At 40.9% G+C, this 20,014-nt stretch overlaps 1 protein-coding gene across 1 annotated transcript in view; it reads right to left on the reverse strand.

The window, feature by feature from the left end:
• Positions 1–20,014, reverse strand: part of LOC126162653 (probable multidrug resistance-associated protein lethal(2)03659) — a 316,093-nt gene that overhangs the window by 175,674 nt on the left and 120,405 nt on the right. The window contains exon 8 of the mRNA XM_049919291.1: positions 8,086–8,224. Coding sequence (XP_049775248.1) covers positions 8,086–8,224 — 139 coding nt within the window. The remainder of the gene's footprint in view (positions 1–8,085; positions 8,225–20,014) is intronic.

Genomic DNA, 20,014 nt, shown 5'->3' on the forward strand with positions numbered 1-20,014 from the left:
TCAGAGTCTCAAGAAATTTTCAAGTATTCAGCTTGTGATGACTAGAAATTTTATAGATCCAACAAATGCTATCTGAAGACCACAGCTCTCTGGCCGACAATATTTCTCATGAACCCACCACTCTAAATTCTCAGTAACGAAAGCCCATATGCTTGTCTCTGCATGCCCCTTTACACTTTCAGTCATGAGATGACTGCTGAATTCATGTTAAATATTTACTACCATTCGTTATAAAAGTCAGTTGTACTTACATATAACATATTAGTGCATACAGAAAAATCTGTCATTTTGTCACTTCTCATTACAATATTTATGCATTTTTATAATAGTTAAGAACAAAACACACAAGTATCTTACCAATACAGCACTGCAACATTTGGTTGCTGGTTATGATAATAAGGCCTTCAGATTCAACTATGCCTGCTACAGGAATAACATGTACATCAGACTATCTTCAACACAACAGTGGAACTTTATTTGATAATGGAATGCTAAATACAGAGTTAATGAGGATGAAAGCTAAATACCTGGCTCATGAGACTAGGAATGTGAGAGCAGATCAGTTGTGCTTAGTGAGCTCTTTGTTTGCTATGTTACTAGGTACATTGCACATAGCAACCTATACAAGACTAAAGGAAAAAACATAGAATAATCAACATAAAAAAGTACCAAAACAAGAGATAAAAACTCTGCACACTGTGAGAACAAAACACAGTGCGAAACTATTTGGTGCAAGTGTGAAAACAGACACTTGGGCTCGAGCTGACACACACACACTAACACAGCACATGCCAGATGATTGCTGGGATTGCAACAGCCCACTCATTGGGAATGGAGACCCATCTTGAAAACACACCAGAAAGTACACATGATAGCCAGATCTTGTTGTGTGGCATGATACAGAAGCTGCTGGTGAAGGCAGTGCAGTTGTCTGGGTCGCTTCTTGGGCACAGGTGGACACTAGATCAGATGGCATAGGAGGTGGTGGTTGTTGGCCCGTGGGTGGTGTGGAGACTCATGGAATATGTAGGCCAGCTTCATTCTGTCTATAGTGAGTGTGGCACATTTTCCATTGAAGAGAATGTCCATGGTGCAGTTTCCCCTGATGACAACCTGGTGTAAACCTGTGTAGGGTGGCTGGAGAACCGGTCTGATGCTGTCGCTATGTAGCATCAGATGTGAGCATGAACTGAGATTCTTCTGTGCAAAGAGTGGACCGGTAACATGTCTGAATGGCTGTGTGAGGCATATCTTCCCTATGTGCTCTCCAAGATGCCCAACGACTGTAGATGGGTCAGTCTCTTGTCACAGGGCAGCTTCTACAAAATTACGGGGTAGTCTCAGTTTTTCCCCTTACACCAGCTCTGCCAAGGAACCACCCAGGTCTGGTCTGTAAGTGTTGCAAAGCCCAAGGAGGACAACTGGCAGAGACTCAGTCCACCTGGCCAAATGGCACATCAGGGCCTCTTTTAGGGTACAGCACCATTGTTTACCATTCCATTGCTGGCCAGTGGTAGTTGATCATCTAACAATGACTCATGCTGTAAAGTGCTGCCAGTTTTTCGAACAACTTGGACTCGAATTGTCTGCCTGTCCAGTGCATTAGGAAGGCCTGCACCAAGATTTTTTGTTGAGATATTGTCTATTGGAATTGCTTCAGGGCGACAAGTGAATCTGTCTACAATGGTGAACGGGTAACATTGGCCATTCAAAGATAGTAGTAGCCCAGTGGCATTGACATGTCTAAAGCACACTGTGACATTAGGGTAATTACCTACTGGTACATGAAAATGCCTGCTAACCTTGCTGCATTGGCACTGAAGACAGCACTTCGTCCACTTTCTGTAATCCTCCTTTACCCTCACTCACATGAAGCGAGCTACAACTAGATGGAGCGGCTCAGGTTGCGCAGGGAATGCTCACTGATGGGTGTTCAGAGGTTGGTATGGACATGGTCTGACTGTGGACACATCATGGTACAGTTGTTCACCAGTGTCAAGAATGTCCATGAGCTGTAGCTGTAATGATGACAGCATGTCTTGTAACAGGTCTTGAAGCTCATGATCCAGTATCTGTGCTTCTGCAAGTGCCATATAGTCCATTGTAGAGATACTTCCAATGCGAGAGAGGGAGTCTGCCATGATGTTGTACATATCAGAGATTTGCTGGATGTCCGTGGTGAATTAGGTTATGTACAGGAGCTGATTGTGTTGTCTCAGCAAACAGCTCACACTATTTTGCTGGAAGGCAAATGTCAGCAGAGCGCTGACATTGGTGAATTTGTACATCACCAGTAATTCCCTGTCATACATGCTCCATTTCTTCTGTGAGGTGGTCAGGGTTTTAGAAAAAAAGCTAGCAGCTGCCAGGTCTTGATGACATGCTGTCGAACTACATTGCCTATTGCTGCCTGACTCACTTATGACCACAGCCAACAGTGCTTTCAACTCAAGATGTGCCATCGCTTGTTTAGACTTCTCAAATACTATGATCATATCATCTTCCAGGTAATTACTAAGTTGCATTTAGACAATGGGCCCACCAGTGCACCTGTCAGTGGCCCTTGTACTTCACCTACATGTGACAGGTACTGCCAATAAAAATTCAGCATGCCTAAATAGCACCTTAGTTCTTAGTATGTGAATGGCCGGGGCAGCTGGCAAGTAGCCTCAACCTTGTCCGGCAAATGGTAGTGATCCAGAGGGGGTAATGCAGTGGCTTACAAAGTCAATCTGCAACTCTCCAAAGATACACTTCACGATGTTCAGTATGAGTCTGTGTTCACTCAGTCATTGGAAAACATGGACAAAATGCTGGCAATGTTCTTCTGGTGATGCAGAGGACACTGAGATGTTGTTCAGGTACACAAGACAAAACAACAGACCATTAGCACTGAATCGGCAAACCTCTGCCACTACTGCACCACATTATGGATGCTGAAAGTCACAAACTTCCTCTCAAATAGGCATAAAAATGGCTGTCTTTGGGATGTCCTTGTCTGCCATTGGAATATGTGTTAGACCTTGGCACAATAAAGTACTCTACACACAAGAGCACTGCTCAATACAAAGTTGTAGTTGTACAGTAGAGGTACCAGGTATCTGTAAGGAATCATGTGGGTATTCAAAGTTCTGCACTCTCCACAAGGCTGCCATGCACTGCACATTTTAGAAATGAGGTGCAGGAACAAAGATCAGGAGCTATCAGACACATGCATAATTCCCTCTTTGGTTGTGTTATCGAACTTGGTCTTCACTATCTTCATCTGGCCTGACACTAGTCTTCGAGGTCAGTAAGAGATCGGCAGCCCCTTAGTCATCTTCATGTGATGAACAGTGTTGTGTTGGATGTCCTTCAGAATGCCTGGAGGCTTCGTTAATGCCAGAAAGTCTGTCAGTAGCATGGCATATTTGTTGTCCACAGTGGTTATCAGCTATGCAGATTGGATGGGTGTCTTGTGCCAGAAGTCTGTGGCCGTCAGCCTGGTGGTCTGGTCTACAAGATGAGCATTGGACATGTCTGGCAAAAGTTCATAGTATGCCAAGAAATCCACACCTATAAGTGGTTCACCCTTGTCTGCCACAGCAAAATTCCATGGAAAGGTGCAACACAGGCCAAAATCCAGCTCTATTCTGTGCAGGCCAAATGCAGAGATAGGCGAATTATTCACAGCCACCAGACAGAATGTCATATGTGGTCAGCACTAACGTAGCAGCGTGCATGGGTGGATGCATAAATTGGATCCTTGTCTATTGGGTACTTATGGCCAGTGCATTGATCACTGATCAATAGGTATTCTGACATTGGCCAGCAACGCGACAAAGCGCCTATGGTTGATTGCCATCAGCATTTGGGCATGCACACAGCTTCATGAATTGTTGTACAAGTTTCTCAAAATGCCCTTGGTACCAGCAGGTATCATTCTACACATCAGATATTGGCGCCAGTGAGTGAGATGTGGCCCTTCTGCAAGAGTGCCTTCTATGCCTTTGCTGGTTGTGATCTCCACCAACACTGCCGCTTGCTACCAGGTGTCTAATCTGTTGCATTAGCTTACTGACTTTCACTGCTAATGCCTCATACTCAGCAAGCACTTCCATGGTGGTTGCACTATCGCACTGCGCATCTGATACAGTAACAGGTGCAGACGACACAGCATCCAGTACTTTTTTGGCCAATTCTTCTAAGATACTTCAGTGACCAATATCCTCTTGGGTCTATACCTGTCTAAAGCACTCCTCTTGAGATGCGCAAACACTGCAGATCAGTTTTGACTTCAAGTGGTCGTATGCATTCCCTTCAGTTGGAGTGACAATGATGTCCTGAACTTCTGCCGCATATTGCTGTTCCAGTTGGCTCACCATCAATGTGAATTTAGGAGCATCTGCAGTCAAACCAGAATAGAAAAGAATTGCCTCTACCTGGGCAGCCACAAGTCTGGGTTGTGCGGTCATAATGGTGGTAGCCTCACAACCAGTTTGGACACTGTCGGGTTCACATGCTCCATACTTTCATCCACTGTGTTGTTTACTTGTGTTACATAGATGCAGGCCGTTGATCATGTTTGCGCCACAGTTTGGTTTCTCGGTATGAGAATCAGGCCTTGGGATCCCTACTATGCCTGGTACAAGAAAAATACGGACACCAGAGTATCTTCACCACAACAACAGAAGTTTACGTGATCATAGAATGTTAACTACAGAGCTCATGAGGATGAATGCTAAATACCAGGCTCATGAGACTAGGAATGTGAGAACAGATCAGTTGTACTTAGTGAGCTCATTGTTGGATACATTATTGGGTATGTTGTATATAGTAACCTACTACAGACTAAAGAGAAAAAAAATAGAATAATGAACATACAAAAAGTAACAAAACAATGAATAAAAGCTCTGCACATTGCAAGAACAAAACACAGCGGCCCTAGTGGAACGTGCAGGACTACTTGGTGCACACACGAAAATTGACACTTGAACTCAGGCCAACACTAGTGCACTGAAACAACACATGCAGATGCTGGCTGTGGTTGTTACAAACATGTTCAAATTTAACTATGGTTGATTTTATAGCAGGTATTGTCAAGTAGGTCTGGAAGACTCATGGTGATCTCATACTACATTTTTATATGGAGAATTCATAGCAATGGCTCAATTTACATATAAATGTAGTAAATTGTTTATAGTTGTCTGTATGGATAAAAATTAATAACAAAACAATCAATAATGCAATATGCAGTTATGATATATTGTGTGATGTCAGTAATAACCACAAAATATTACTTTTACACTCAGGAATTTGCCTTAGAGACATGCACACCTGATCTCCCAGTCTGTTACCTACCAACCCAATGGAGCAGTCACAAAATTTACCCAAAGTGATGGAACATTCTGAGTATTACAGTTGCCATCCACTGTGTGAAGGAGTGTGTTGGGAAAAAGAATGAACAATGCATGAAGTGTAAATAGTGGTGTGGTGAACAGGGTACAGCAGGGCAGGGGGAAAACTGTATACACAATAGTACTATGTTGGCTTAGTAGTTCACAGGTTCAGCAGCAGTCTGGAATTTGGAGAACAGAAGGAGGGAGGAGCATAACCTCATTAAGCAGCCACATTGAGTAGCATTAGCAACTAGCAACTGATCTCTGGGCTGTCAGCAAGCCCTGATGATGATGATAATGATGTTGGTTTGTGGGGCACTCAACGTCATGGTCATCAGCACCTGTACAAGTTCCCAATCTTCCCAGTTCCAATCTCGCCACTTCCCGAATGATGAGATGATGAGGGCAACACAAGCACTCAGTCCCTGGGTGGAGAAATCCCTTGCCCAGCTGGAAATAAAACCTGGGATCCCATGACACAGAGGCAGCAATGCTAGCCTCTAGACCACGAGCTGCAGATACAAGCCCTGATGGTTATTGGCTTTGAAGTGGATCCACCAAGGCAAAGCTACCCAGTAGGTTCCATCACCTGACACTCCAGAGGGTCTTTCATTTGATGTGGGGTCTGCATACTTCCCACTAACATCACAGAGCACCGGAGCTACTTGAATGCCAACTGGTTTAGATTTTTGTCACTAAATTGACAGAGCAAATTGCCTCAGTAAAGCCACTGCTCAGCATCAGTGACTTTTTAATTAGGTCAGACAGTATAGGCGGCTTTTTTCGTATCTGTCTGCCTCCATTTTGATGTCCAGAACACTTTCACATGAACTATATTAGTTCACACTTTAACAGTGACACTTTACCAGCATCCAGCATGCGCTTTACAACTCAAAGCATATGCTGGATGCTGGTAAAGTGTCACTGTTAAAGTGTGAACTAATATAGTTCATGTGAAAGTGTTCTGGACATCAAAATGGAGGCAGACAGATACGAAAAAAGCTGCCTATACAGACGCAAACCAGCACCCAGCATTATGCTACTACCAGTAATGATGTAACTTCCCAGATCCTCCTGAAATCATCTGAAGATGAACCTGAAAGGGTTCGAAAACCGGTTAATGTAATAAAGCATTATTATTGAAAAAAGTGACTGGTTGCAGTTGTGTATAACTTATTTACATGTACACCATCTCTGGCCACTTTGACTGGACTGTAGCTGTCACAAAGAACAGAAGCAGCAATCTTGAGGGGGTGGGGAATGGGAAGAGATAGTAGGACATGAGTGGGGGGGGGGGGGGGGGGGGGGAGAGAAGAGCACTATCTGGTGGAGAATTCAGGGACTACACTGCCAACTGCCAACTGGTGCAGCATAGGAAGGCTGTCGGGCGGGCAGGGAGGTGGGAATATGCAGTGAAAAGGAGCAGGGAAGGAGAAATATGGGCAGGTGCAATGGCAAAGGGCAACACACAAAGAGGGTGGGAGATGAGAACACGGAGGATGTGATAGGACAGAGGGAGTGGAAACTGTTGGGTGGAGGGTGTGGGGGTTGTAGATCACCATAGGTTGAGGCCAGGATAATTTCAGGAGCAAAGAATGTGCTGTAAAGATAGCTCTCATCTGTGCTGTTCAGGTAATCTGATGGTGGAGGGGAGGTTTCATATGGCTCAGGTAGTGAAGCAGTCAGGGAAATCAAGCATGTTATGTTCAGCTGGATGTTACACCACAGGGTGGCCTCCTTGCTCTGGTTCAGAGTTTGGCGGTGGCTGTTCATCCCGGTGGGCAACTGATTGATAGTCACACCAAGTAAACAGCTGTGCAATTATTGCAGCAAAGCCGGTATACAACTTGGCTGCTTTCACAGGTGGCTCAGCCTCTGATGGGATAGGATAAGACTGTGACAGGACTTGAACAGAAAGTGCTGAGGTGTGGAGTGGACTGCTATTGCATCTGGGTCTTCCACAGGTTGGGACTGAGAATGGCATAGGGATGATGTGTAGGTTGGGTGAGCAATGGAACATCACCTTAGGAGGGATAGGAAGGATCTTGGGTAGAATGTCCCTCATTTAAGGGCATGATGATAGATAAGCAAAGCCCTGACAAAAAATGTGGTTCAGTTGTTCCAGTCTCGGGTGGTACCGACTGACGAAGGGGGCATTCCTTTGTAGCTGATTCTTGGAGGTGGTGGGAGGATTGGGGATACGAAGGGAAAGGGCATGTGAGATCTATTTGCAGATTAGGTCTGCATTTTAGTCTGTGATGTAAGACAATGAAAATAACTTTTTATGGCACATTGGACTAAACTTTTTTTTTAATTTTTTTAATTTTTTTTATTAGCTTATCAGTGTGTTGTTACCATTTTAATCAAATGTCAGCTTGAGAACCAATCACTTCAAACACTGAATTTTATCTAGTAAGAGGTTAACAGTAGCTTTTTCATGAACAAAGAAATAGTTGTTCCCTTTCATACTATATGACAGATTTTTGTAAGATTAAGAATGAAACTTTGTTGTGAACTAATTACATGCCTGTCCAACAACCGTTTTTGTTGTGTCTGGCATGGCTGTGTTTCTGTCATTTCTTTTTAAGCACACTTCTTATGCAAGAGAAAATAATAAATATTTAAAAGCCTGTTAATTATATAGCTACATAACAGAAGTGAACCAAGTAGCAAACTTTGTGGAAACACACTGAATATTATCACTGACCTTGTCGGCAGTTATGTTTTCTCCAGTCATGACAAATATTACAATGCTGACAAATGTTGACAGTCGAGTAACAAAAAGACCCATTGACAGAGTAACAGCTCGAATGTACTGCATAACTTTTATAGCATTCATTTCCTTCCTGGAAAATAATTAAATAAATGGAAATTCAAAGAATATACATGTTACAATAGACAATTAAAATGCCTCACAGAGATTAAAATAATATGTTTGGTAAACACAATTTAGTGATAAAATTACAGAGAGAAAGGGAAAGTATTCTGTTAAGTTAAAGGGCATTTAGGTACTTCATGAATTGAGAAAATATTACTCATACAATTAACAGAAGAATATTCAGACAATAATTGCAACACAAAGCTACTGTACAACACAAGGCATACAGTTCTGGGCCTGACAATGAAAGTCCATTTTTTCTGTCAAAATTGCTCTTCTTTTTGACATAGCTCCATTTTAGGTTAATAAACCTTGTCCAGTTTTTCCTTGGTGAGCGTATACCATCACTGAAGCATGATTCTGGAAAGTTTGGAAGATACACATCTCCTGCCATGCCTTCTTCATTAAAATAAAAACATTTTACAGCTGTAATCTAAGAGGTGGAAGGAAGAGGTCTCTGTTTCTGAATACAACAGAAGTGATACAACTTATACCAAAGCACCTTTGTTGCTATGTACTCAACAAGGCTGTGACCTGAAATGAGGTCCATTCTGTCTGGGACTTCCCCACCACACCTAGATTATCTTTTTATCACCCTTCCCAATCTCTGCAATATAATATTCTGGTCACATCTTGTGCTCCTTCTGCACCCATTTTCCTACCCGATGGCCCCTACCCCTGTGACCCTCTCTGCTGTAAGACTTTCCTATGCACCCTCCTACAACACATGTCATGCACCAGCTGTTATGTAAACACTGCGCAGCCTTCTATACTGGTATGACTACCACCAAGTTATCAGTTAGAATGAATGGTCATACTGGCAACACTCAATATTTCTCAAAATTCCAAAGGCCAGAACTAGCATAACAACAAGTCCTTGGTTCTCACCACCCGCCCTATATATGTTAATTTCTTTAGTATCAGAAACTCTTCTGAGCAACTATTCCTTTCCTCACTCCCTTTTAGTTATCTATATCTATTATTTTCTGCTCTATTTTTCCCTGCCACTTCACCTCTCATATCCACCACGTATAATGCACTCTTATTGACTTATGCATTATGTTTTGTAAGTAATCTCTGTCTAGCTTATAATTCTATTCCACCTTTAAGCTCTCAGGTTTTCAAATGTTGTCTGGTGCAGTCCCCAACAATTAGACTTTCCCATCTGGTAAGTCTCACCTGACCTGGGGGTTCTGGGTGACTTTTTGTGACTCTCCCCATTTCCTAAACCTTGCCAGTCATTTCCTTCATCCCTCTTCCTTCCCCTTCAAACCTTCTGCCAGAAGAAGGAGCCCCTGCCTCTGAAAACTTGCACGTTTTCTTAACTTTATTGCTGCCATTTTGTGGGTAGATTTTTTATCTGTCCAGTTATATTACATCATGTAAAATGTACCATGCACTTTATTCCAATATGCCTATACCACCTACATCACACACATTTAATCAATGACCATCCAACTATGCACTTTTTCAAGTTTCCATCTGTAGTTAGAGTTTTGAGATGTCCATCACTTGGATGATTTTCAAAAGAAGTACGAGGGTTGTTTTTTAAGTAAGGGCCGTTCGCACGTATAGTCCCGTAGTTTGCGCGGACGCCACAACAAACCACCACGCCACTTGCTGGCATCCTTCCCGTTCACACTGATGCAAGTTGCAGTTCTGTAGCTGACGTGTAAGCATCGCTGTGCTACTTTATAATGTTTATGATTATTGAATCGCCCGCCGCATGTGAGATACGGTCAGTGATACGTTTTTTGACCGCGAGAAGCCTATCAGCTGCAGAAATTCATTGTCAGTTAACAGAAGTTTATGGCTTAAATGCAATGAGTGAAGGTAAAGTGTGTCAATGGGTTTGAGAGTTTAAAAATGGCCGTCAAAACGTCCATGACGAAGAACGCTCAGGCCGGCCCTCTGTGATCACTGATGATTTGGTGGCTGCAGTCAAAACAAAGATTCGTGAGGACAGAAGATTCACAATTTCCACTCTTTCTTTGGAATTTCCACAAGTTTCAAGATCGGTTTTGTACAAAATTGTGTCTGAAAACCTAAACTTTAAGAAACTGTGTTCTCGGTGGGTACCCAGACTCCTCACAGAGGACCACAAAGGGAAGAGATTTGCCACTTCATTGGACTTTTTGATTTGTTACGAGGAAGAAGGGGATGACATGTTGAGTCAAATTGTCACTGGAGATGAAACATGGGTATCCCATATCACTCCCGAAAGCAAGCGACAATCGATGGAATGGCAACACACAACCTCACCCATCAAGGTCAAAGCCAAACAGACGCTGTCAAAGCGCAAGATTATGGCAACGGTGTTCTAGGACCAGCGCGGTGTTTTGCTAGTGGACTTTATGCCACGAGGAACGACAATCAACTCAGATGCCTACTGTGCAACTCTAAAGAAGCTCCGCAGAGCAATTCAAAACAAAAGGTGTGGGATGCTGACAAAAGGAGTTTTGCTCCTGCACGATAACGCTAGGCCTCACACCTCTCAAAAGACTCGGGATTTGATTGATTCTTTTGGCTGGGAAGTTTTGGACTATGCACTATACAGCCCCGACCTTGCTCCTAGCGATTTTCACCTTTTCCGGTACCTGAAACACCATCTTGGCGGGCAGTGCTTCAATGACAACGATGAAGTGAAAGCGGCCGTGAACTCTTGGCTGTCGGAGCAGGCGGCCGAATTCTTTGAAGAGGGAATTAAAAACTTAGTTGTACGGTATGACAAGTGCTTAAATAAACAAGGCAACTATGTAGAAAAATAGGTAAAAGTGTGTAGAATCAGAAAATAAAAGTTTTTTTACAAAAGTATTTGTATCTTTTTTTAAAAATAAAAACGGCCCTTACTTAAAAAACAACCCTCGTATGTCCATTATTTCAATTAAGCTGTAAATTTCTAAGTTCTGAAAATGGATGAGCAGGCTCCTTATACACCTTCAACAACTTTTAATGCATTTTTGTGTGCATTCACCATCAAAATACATAATTTTATAGCAGTATGATTTTCACTAAAGACACATGCTTACTTTGAGAAGCCATAGAAACAAAACTGGTCTGTGAATTAAGTTGACACTTACATTCTGTTATAACACAATATGCACTAACATAATGAAAGCCTAATTTCATCAACATCAATGCTGTTCTCTACCAAGTAAAGAATTTTTCAGTTTAGCTTCATAATCAACAATATTTAATCCCTGAATATGATAAAAACATTTGGTTCTGCGAATATCTTCACTTGAACGATGGAAATTCCAGGATAAAATAACAAAAATATGGAAAGCCCAGATTGCTACTCACCACATAAGAGAGGCATTGAGTTGCAGACAGTCAGTATGAAAAAGATACTCATTTCATTGTGTCTGTCTGTGACTCAATGCCTACTCTATGTGTGAAGCAGCAATCTGCACTTTCTGTATTGTTTTTAACATCTTCACTTGCTTTTAATTTATCTGCCACAAGCCTCTATACTAGTGTGCATTTGGTATCAATATTATTTGTTCTTATACCTGTATAGTTCTTCACCATTCAAATGGGAAATTGACTATCTGTACTTGTGGTATCCACCACTATTAATCTCCGCACCGAGCAGTGGCGCAGTATTACGTGCGGCCAAGAAATGCATCAGTGGCTGCACTTCTCCATACATGGCCCACTGCTAGAATTGCAGGCTGCCTTTGCACACACATGCTTCAAACCACAGTGATTGTCCACCCATAGAACTCAGCAATTGGCCACCCGGAATACACAGTGACTCCACTTGGTGGCTCCATTAACTCTGGAGCCTTATTTAACGCCACTATTGATGTCCAGAAGCCAGTTCTTATCGTGCTAGTTTCTACTCCACAACTAGGAAATGCTATGCTGTGGTGGATCTGCTGTTCGAAGTTTATTTGGCTGCACTCTGGACTTAGAATCTGAATGCTATATTGTTACTTGGACTTCAACATTCACTAGGCTTTTATGTCAATGGACTTGTGATTTCTGCCAGAATTCTGCATTTAACTTGCACTTCCTTGACGTAACTAGCATGCATTTCTATAATTTTCCATAAAGTGTTCATCTACAGCTTGGTGCTTGGTAACAGAATTATTTTGTATCAGTGTTGTGTCAATCAACTGTAGAATGGTGATATTTATTGTGTTATTCCTGATATAACAGTACTCTTCTATGACGCACTACTTCTGATATTTGCAAAATATGTGTTTTGGGAGAAGTATTCACAAAGAAGATAAGTTGTTAATTATTTTCAAGCAATCCTTCATATATTATAGTAAGTACAATGTCCCAGCCTAGAGCATCTCATATATATCAGCAACTCGTTTGTGTTGGGCAAATAAACTCGATAGATAATGCTTACATGTAGGTGTACATGTAGTTGTAGATGTAAATGTAAATGTATACAAATCTGTTCAGTTAGTCTGAGATTTTCAAAATTTCAAATAAAAGAGTGACATTAAAATTGTTGTATTTCATGCAAGCAAGTTTATTTGCAGATAAACTACACTTTTACATAATTCATCCTATGAATCATAATCTGGCATACATTTCTTTGATTTCTCACAAACTCACACATTGTTTTACACAACTGATATAGTGAAAAATCTTCAGACAAATGGAGTAAGTCAAGAAGTTTATTGTTAGTTAGAAGCAGCTACTTTAAGCTGCAACTATGCACTACAGTCTCAATTAATGGATTCTTTTCTGACTGTGTTCTCTGTTTTGCTATGTATAATGAGTACTCACTCTCTCAGCTATTGAGAATCACAGAAATCATCTGTAAATGAATGCCATTTCTGTTGCCACACCATCATTTATCCAAAGATATTTATAAAATCATATAAATTTAATGGTGTGGGCCTTCATGAATTAATTGTGTGTGCATTTGAGTGTCAGATGAAGGTACAAAAGCACACCAGTATTTGCCTAGACTTATGTGGGAAACCACCAAAGAATTATACTCAGGCTAGGTAGTGCACTGACCATAGGTCGTTAACATGACGTGCAATTCAGTCCACATTTGGTACACCTTCCTGCCTAGTGAGCTGGTGCACTATGCATTATGCTGCAAAAGCTGCTAACAGTTGTACATCACTATCTAACATATATGTTACTTTGCCAAAATAAATAATAAATGAAACTGACTATGCTCTACAAACAATATGTCATCAAAAGTATCCGGACACCTGGCTGAAAATGACTTACAAGTTCATGATGCCCTCCATCAGTAATGCTGGAATTCAGTATGGTGTTGGCCCACCCTTAGCCTTGATGACAGCTTCCACTCTCACAGGCATACATTCAATCAGGTGCTGGAAGGTTTCTTGGAGAATGGCAGTCCATTCTTCATGGAGTGCTGCACTGAGGAGAGGTATCAATGTCAGTCGGAGAGGATTCAGGTTGAGACACTGTGCAGACCTGTCCATTACAGGGATGTTATCATTGTGCAACCACTCTGCCACAGGCCATGCATTATGAATATGTGCTCGATCATGTTGAAAGATGCAATCGCCATCCCTGAATTGCTCTTCAACAGAGGGACGCAAGAGGTGCTTAAAATGTGAATGTAGGCCTGTTCTGTAATAGTGCCATGCAAAACAACAAGTGGTGCAAGCCCCCTCCATGAAAAACATTACCACACCATAACACCACCGCCTCCTAATTTTACTGTTGGCACTACACACGCTGGCAGATGACGTTCACTGGGCATTCACCATACCCACACCCTGCCATCAGATTGCCACATTGTGTTCCATGATTTGTCACTCCACATAACATTTTTCCACTGCTCAATTGTCTAATGTTTATGCTCCTTCCACCATGTGAGGCATTGTTTGGCATTTACCGGCATGATGTATGGCTTATGAGCAGCCGCTTGACCATGAAATCCAAGTTTTCTCAGAGTTCTGTGGAGCACACCATTCTGCTCTCTCATGATGTCTAATGACTACTGAGGTCGCTGATATGGAGTACCTGGCAGTAGGTGGCAGCACAATGCAACTAATATGAAAAATGTATGTTTTACGGGGTGTCCGGATACTTTTGATCACATAGTGTATGTTGAAATGAATGTAAGTAAATATCCTGAAACATTCTAGATTCCTCAAGTGGTAAGAGGATTGTCTTTGACAGGCATGGATTGAGGTTTAGTTCCTGGCCAAACCCGCAGTTTTAATCTGCTGACTAGTTTCATTGTGGTATATACTCCAATGTAAAATGAAAGATTAATAGTGGAAGTAACTTTTACACTGTGACACAAAAATTCTTCCTTCTTAGTGCACTACACCACCAAGGGCAGCATTAATAATTGCTTCAAAGCTGTATAGAGGTATCAGTGATCTGAAAAATAGCATTTTAATTGAAATGTAATGCAAAGAAAGTCTGCATGAATTGTTTCTCTTAGTGAGAGTTCATTCCCTTGCTCATCATATTCTATAAATTCCATCATGAATGAGAGCCTTCAGAGATGTGGAGTGAGCCATATTATCTACATCTACATCTGTACTCTGCAAACCAGAGGCAGAGGTTACATCTCATTGTACCAATTATTAATGCTTCTTTCTGGTCCACTCACATATTGAGTGAAGGAAAAATGATTGTTTAAATGCCTCTGTGTTTGCTGCAATTAATCTTTTCTTGTTGACATGATCCCTCTGTAAGAATAAGAGGTGATTGTAGCACATTCCTAGAATCATCATTTAAAACCAGTTTTTGAAACTTTGAAAGTAGGCCTTCTTGGGGTAGTTTACAAAGTAGGAACTGGAGGTTCCTTATGTTAAGTATGTTAACAACAAATTATGATTAGTGCTGATCTACTCACATTGATAATTACAGGAGCTGCTTCAAGGTTACTTTGTAAATGTATGTGACTTTGAAAAAGAGCCATTGCTCTTCCTCTTATATTACCCATCTGCCGTTTTCAACTAATACTTCAACCAAAGCATTTGCATAACTTTACATGCACCACTATCAGCTGCCTATATACAGTAAAAGTAAAGAACTGTTTAATAAAAAACATTGGAGTTAACAGGAATTTACAACCCTAAGATCCCAATAACATGATAAATTATAGAATGAATGGCTAATAAGGCACTGTTCTACTTTACTTTTGAATACCAGAGGATTTTCAATTTGCTGCTTGATATCTATCAGCAACCTGTTACAGACTTTTACGCCAGAATTCACAACTTTGTTTTGAAGCCCAGATTTGGATGTAAAGTCTACAGTGAAATGATTTTTACTTCTAGTATTGTGGTTATGAATTGTGTGATTAATCCTAAATTCACTCTTGTTATTAATCCCAAATACCATTAGGGATTATATCTACTGTTAAATAAGTGTAAGAATCCCTAGGCCCCTAAACAGGTTTCTGCATGATATTCTGTTATCAAATACATGCAGTATTCTTAGTGTTATCTCTCATATTTTTTATGATGTGCTTCCAGGTGAACATTTGGAAGCACACCATTAATATTCTTATAGCATGTTTCTATACTTTTTTTGACCTTAGATGCATTGCACCAGAAGGTTATGCGACAGAATAGTAGTGAGAGAAACTATGCTGACAATCCCATCTGCAGGTCAACATAATGGGGAAAAGTTACAGTCGCAACCAGTGATCTGCACTAGCTTTGCACAGGAAGCACAGAGTATGTATGGCCATACAAATTGTCCAGCATAGTTCTTTAAGGCCCACTGAAGGCCCACTGCATGGAGTTATGATTAAAGTTCAGAGAACAATGTTAGATAACTGCTAACATCATTTTCAATTAACTGGAACTACTTATGCAATGCTTGCCAGGAAAGTTCTCAGGAGGCATGAATGTTACCCTTTCCATATTTAACAGGCATTCACAATGACTCTCATGGCAATGATGGGATATGTGAGCTAGTGTACTGCCAGGTGCAACCTTAATCAGTGTATCTGTTAGTGAAAGCCATATCAAAATCCTGACATTAGCCTTCACAAATAAATCAAAAAATGCAGCAGGGAACTTTTATTTTGATATGTGTAGAAGAAGAAGACATGTATAAATTGTTGAATAATAATACTTCATGTCTGTACTGGACAACATTGAATTGATCCATGAAGATGCATGGCACCACAGGGAGTGGTAAAGATCAAACAGACACTCTTGACAACAGCCCTTGCTGTGAGTTCTGCCACTGATCACTACACAATGAAGGCATCATTTTCACAGCAGTGCCACATGGGGTAGCTGCATGGTCTTGGGCGCTTTGCCACAGTTCATGTGGCTCCCCCCCCCCCCCCCCCCCCCAGAGATCAAGTCCTCCCTTGGTCATGAGTGTGTGTGTTGTCCTTAGCATAAGTTAGGTTAAGTTAGACTAAGTAGTGTGTCAGCCTAGGGACTGATGACCTCCACAGTTTAGTCCCATAGGAAATTACTAAAAATTTCAATTCACAGCAGCAGTTGACCATAATTCATCATAGTTCAGGCAATCTGCATGAAATATTTATAAATCATATACACAAACCTTCCTTGTTCATAAGTCTACCTATTAGTAAAAACCATATCAAATTCCATTCAGTAGTTCCTGAGATTAGCCTGAAAATACAGGCAGAAGTGTGCAGGGCACATAATTTTATATATGTAGAGAAGAGAATTGGGAGAACTGAGCTTATAGTCAGATTAACCCCAAGATGGCATGTCCTCAGTTTTTTTTATTATGCATCTAGACATACAGGGACATCATAAAGGAAGCTCTAACCACTGTATGCCCACCAATCTCTACCTATCATTCCTTTAAAACAGCCGGCCGCGGTGGTCTAGCGGTTCTAGGCGCTCAGTTCGGAACAGAGTGACTGCTATGGTCGCAGGTTCGAATCCTGCCTCGGGTATGGATGTGCGTGATGTTCTTAGGTTAGTTAGGTTTAAGTAGTTCTAAGTTCTAAGGGACTGATGACCACAGATGTTAAGTCCCATAGTGCTCAGAGCCATTTGAACCATTTTGAACCTTTAAAACAAGAATGGAAATTCCTGGACAGAGCAGTATGTAAAATAAGGGCAAGGCAAACACTCACCTACAGCAGATCAGTACATGGATCACAGAATCACATAACAGAACACAACACTCACACTATCTTTCAAGCACTAGCTCTTTTTCTAGGAATAGACACACATTTGTTTACAACCATGCAGACATCCAAACACATACTCCCATGTCCCACGGCCATGACAAGACTATCTGTGCGACATGCCTGTTGCTTGCTTTCCTGGAGGAATAGTTTGAGATAATGGGCAGGAGAGGTGACTGCTGAAAAGATGCACATGCGAAGGAGTACACTGTCACAATAATGTTGACCATTGAGTGCAGGAACATTATTTAATATTGTGGTCTTGGGACCAATTTCTTTTACCTTCTAAGGTATGCACCTACAGTGGCACATATTGAAGTAGTGTGGAGGAGTGGAGACTTGTGCAGAGTCAACAAATAATTACCATGGTCTTAGTACTCTTTATATTCTGTGCAATGAAATACCTCTTCATACCTTGTTACAGGGAAGTACCAATTTATTGGTAATAATTACTGTGGTCTTAGTAATCTTTGCTCTCTGTGCAGGGAAGTATTTTTTTACTTGCGTCTGAAGCTCGTGGTCGTGCGGTAGCGTTCTCGCTTCCCACACCCGGGTTCGATTCCCAGCGGGGTCAGGGACAGGGATTTTCTCTGCCTCGTGATGACTGGGTGTTGTGTGATGTCCTTAGGTTAGTTAGGTTTAAGTAGTTCTAAGTTCTAGAGGACTGATGACCATAGATGTTAAGTCCCATAGTGCTCAGAGCCATTTGAACCACTTTTTTTTTATATATATATATATTTTTTATTACTTGCAACAGGGGAGTAGCAATTTTCAGTTTGGAATGTTCATACAGAAGAGTCTGCCAGATATAGTAATGCTAGTATTGACAATACTGGAGAAAGAAGCACATTCTCTGGGAGACTTTTGCTGTGAGAGACAAGCTCTAATTTACTGATGGTGTCAATAACCTGGCGCTTTTGTAGATTCAGGTTATTGGTTTATGATTTTATTCACTTTTTATTGCAGGATTTCTTTGGTTTGGTTTATTAAACAATGACATCTGGTAAGGGTACGTACTGTTTTCTGCTGCGTAGTAACATTAAAATGGTAAAGGTTTTGTACAAAAGCAAATTTGTACTGTTTGAAATTTTCTGAATGTTAATATCATTGTACAATTTTATGAGGCTGGTTGCTTAACTACCACATAAAAAGTCATGCTTATTCTCAATTTTGCCATGCCTAATGAATTTAAGAATGGGCTACAGGTGTGGCCAATTTGAATCAATGTCCAAATAGCTTCCTGTCAAGTTATTTATTATGGTTTTGTACTACTAAAAGGAGCATAACATTTTTCTGGACACTAAATAAAAACAACACCGTCCACACAGGCCTTGAAGGCCCAATTGTACTGACCAGCTGCCGTGTCATCCTCAGCCTTCCGGCATCACTGGACGTCAATATGGTGGGGCACGTGGTCAGCAAGCCACTCTCCTAGCCATTGTCAGTTTTCATGACTGGTGCCACTACTTCTCAATCAAACAGCTCCTCAATTGGCCTCAAAGAACTGAGTGCACTCCACTTGCCACAACCACTCAACACTCAGACAGTGACCCATCCAAGTGCTAGTCAAGCCCGATAGCACTTAATTTTGGTGATCTGATGAGAACCAGTGTTACCACAGTGGCAATGTCACTGGCTCTGGATACAAAATATGAAATAAACATTTTTATGCAAATCTGTAAAAGAAACAAATTACCTAACACCTTTTAGTATTGGCATTAGAAAGCCTATAGAACCCTTTGCTGTAGTAAGTAGAGGATTGTGATATATTCAATGGAAGATCAAGAGGTCCTCTTTGTTGTAATAAATGGCTGACCACAGTGAGATATGGCAGTCCTGTAAAGTAGAACCTAGTTTCATATGGTATACTTAATGTTTCTCCTGTGAGGAATAATGGCCCTTTGACTTTGAAAGAAAAACACAGATAATAATAAAGGATAGTGGTATAAAAAAGACGTGTACATACTTACCTGATGTAATTCCCAGACAAGTAGCTTTCAAAAGCAAACCAAGGATCATAGAAATGTTCTGAGTAGGTTAATAATTCATAACAGGGAAAATCAAGCACAATTAAAGACTAACTGCAGTCACATGAGTGGGCATTTGAATGTCCAAGTTAATGTGTGTTTCCTTTTGTTAGACAAAGAACAAGAGCTTGAAAGTAAGTGTGAATATTGTTTACTGTTATGAGTGCCTGTGTGTCACACATCAGTCTGCTATAGGTGAGTGTCTGCCTATCCTTTATTTCACGTATTGTTCCATCCAGGAATTTTCATGAGTAATGTTCAAGTATTTGTTGTACAGCTAAAAATAATAATTATTCTTGTAATATTTGATATTTGAATTAGATTAGTTAGAAAACAGAAACACACTTGCTCATTAGTATGGGATGGCATGTGTGAAGGTATAGAATTTGACTGAACTTACTTTGGGAATTTTTCCATAAAATTAGAGGTGCAAAATATTCTGTAACTTCATTATCTATAAATAAGCAAACATGTCTACATCTAATTTTATTATACATAAAATAACGCACCTGTAGTTGACTGATATGTGGCACAGAGAAACACACAACACAAAACATTATTTGCACTAGCTATTGAGATCTTGCCCTTTCTCTAGTTGAAATACACATATGCTCACACACAACTATACAGA

Source organism: Schistocerca cancellata, chromosome 2, assembly GCF_023864275.1.
Source record: "Schistocerca cancellata isolate TAMUIC-IGC-003103 chromosome 2, iqSchCanc2.1, whole genome shotgun sequence".
Taxonomy (NCBI): domain Eukaryota; kingdom Metazoa; phylum Arthropoda; class Insecta; order Orthoptera; family Acrididae; genus Schistocerca; species Schistocerca cancellata.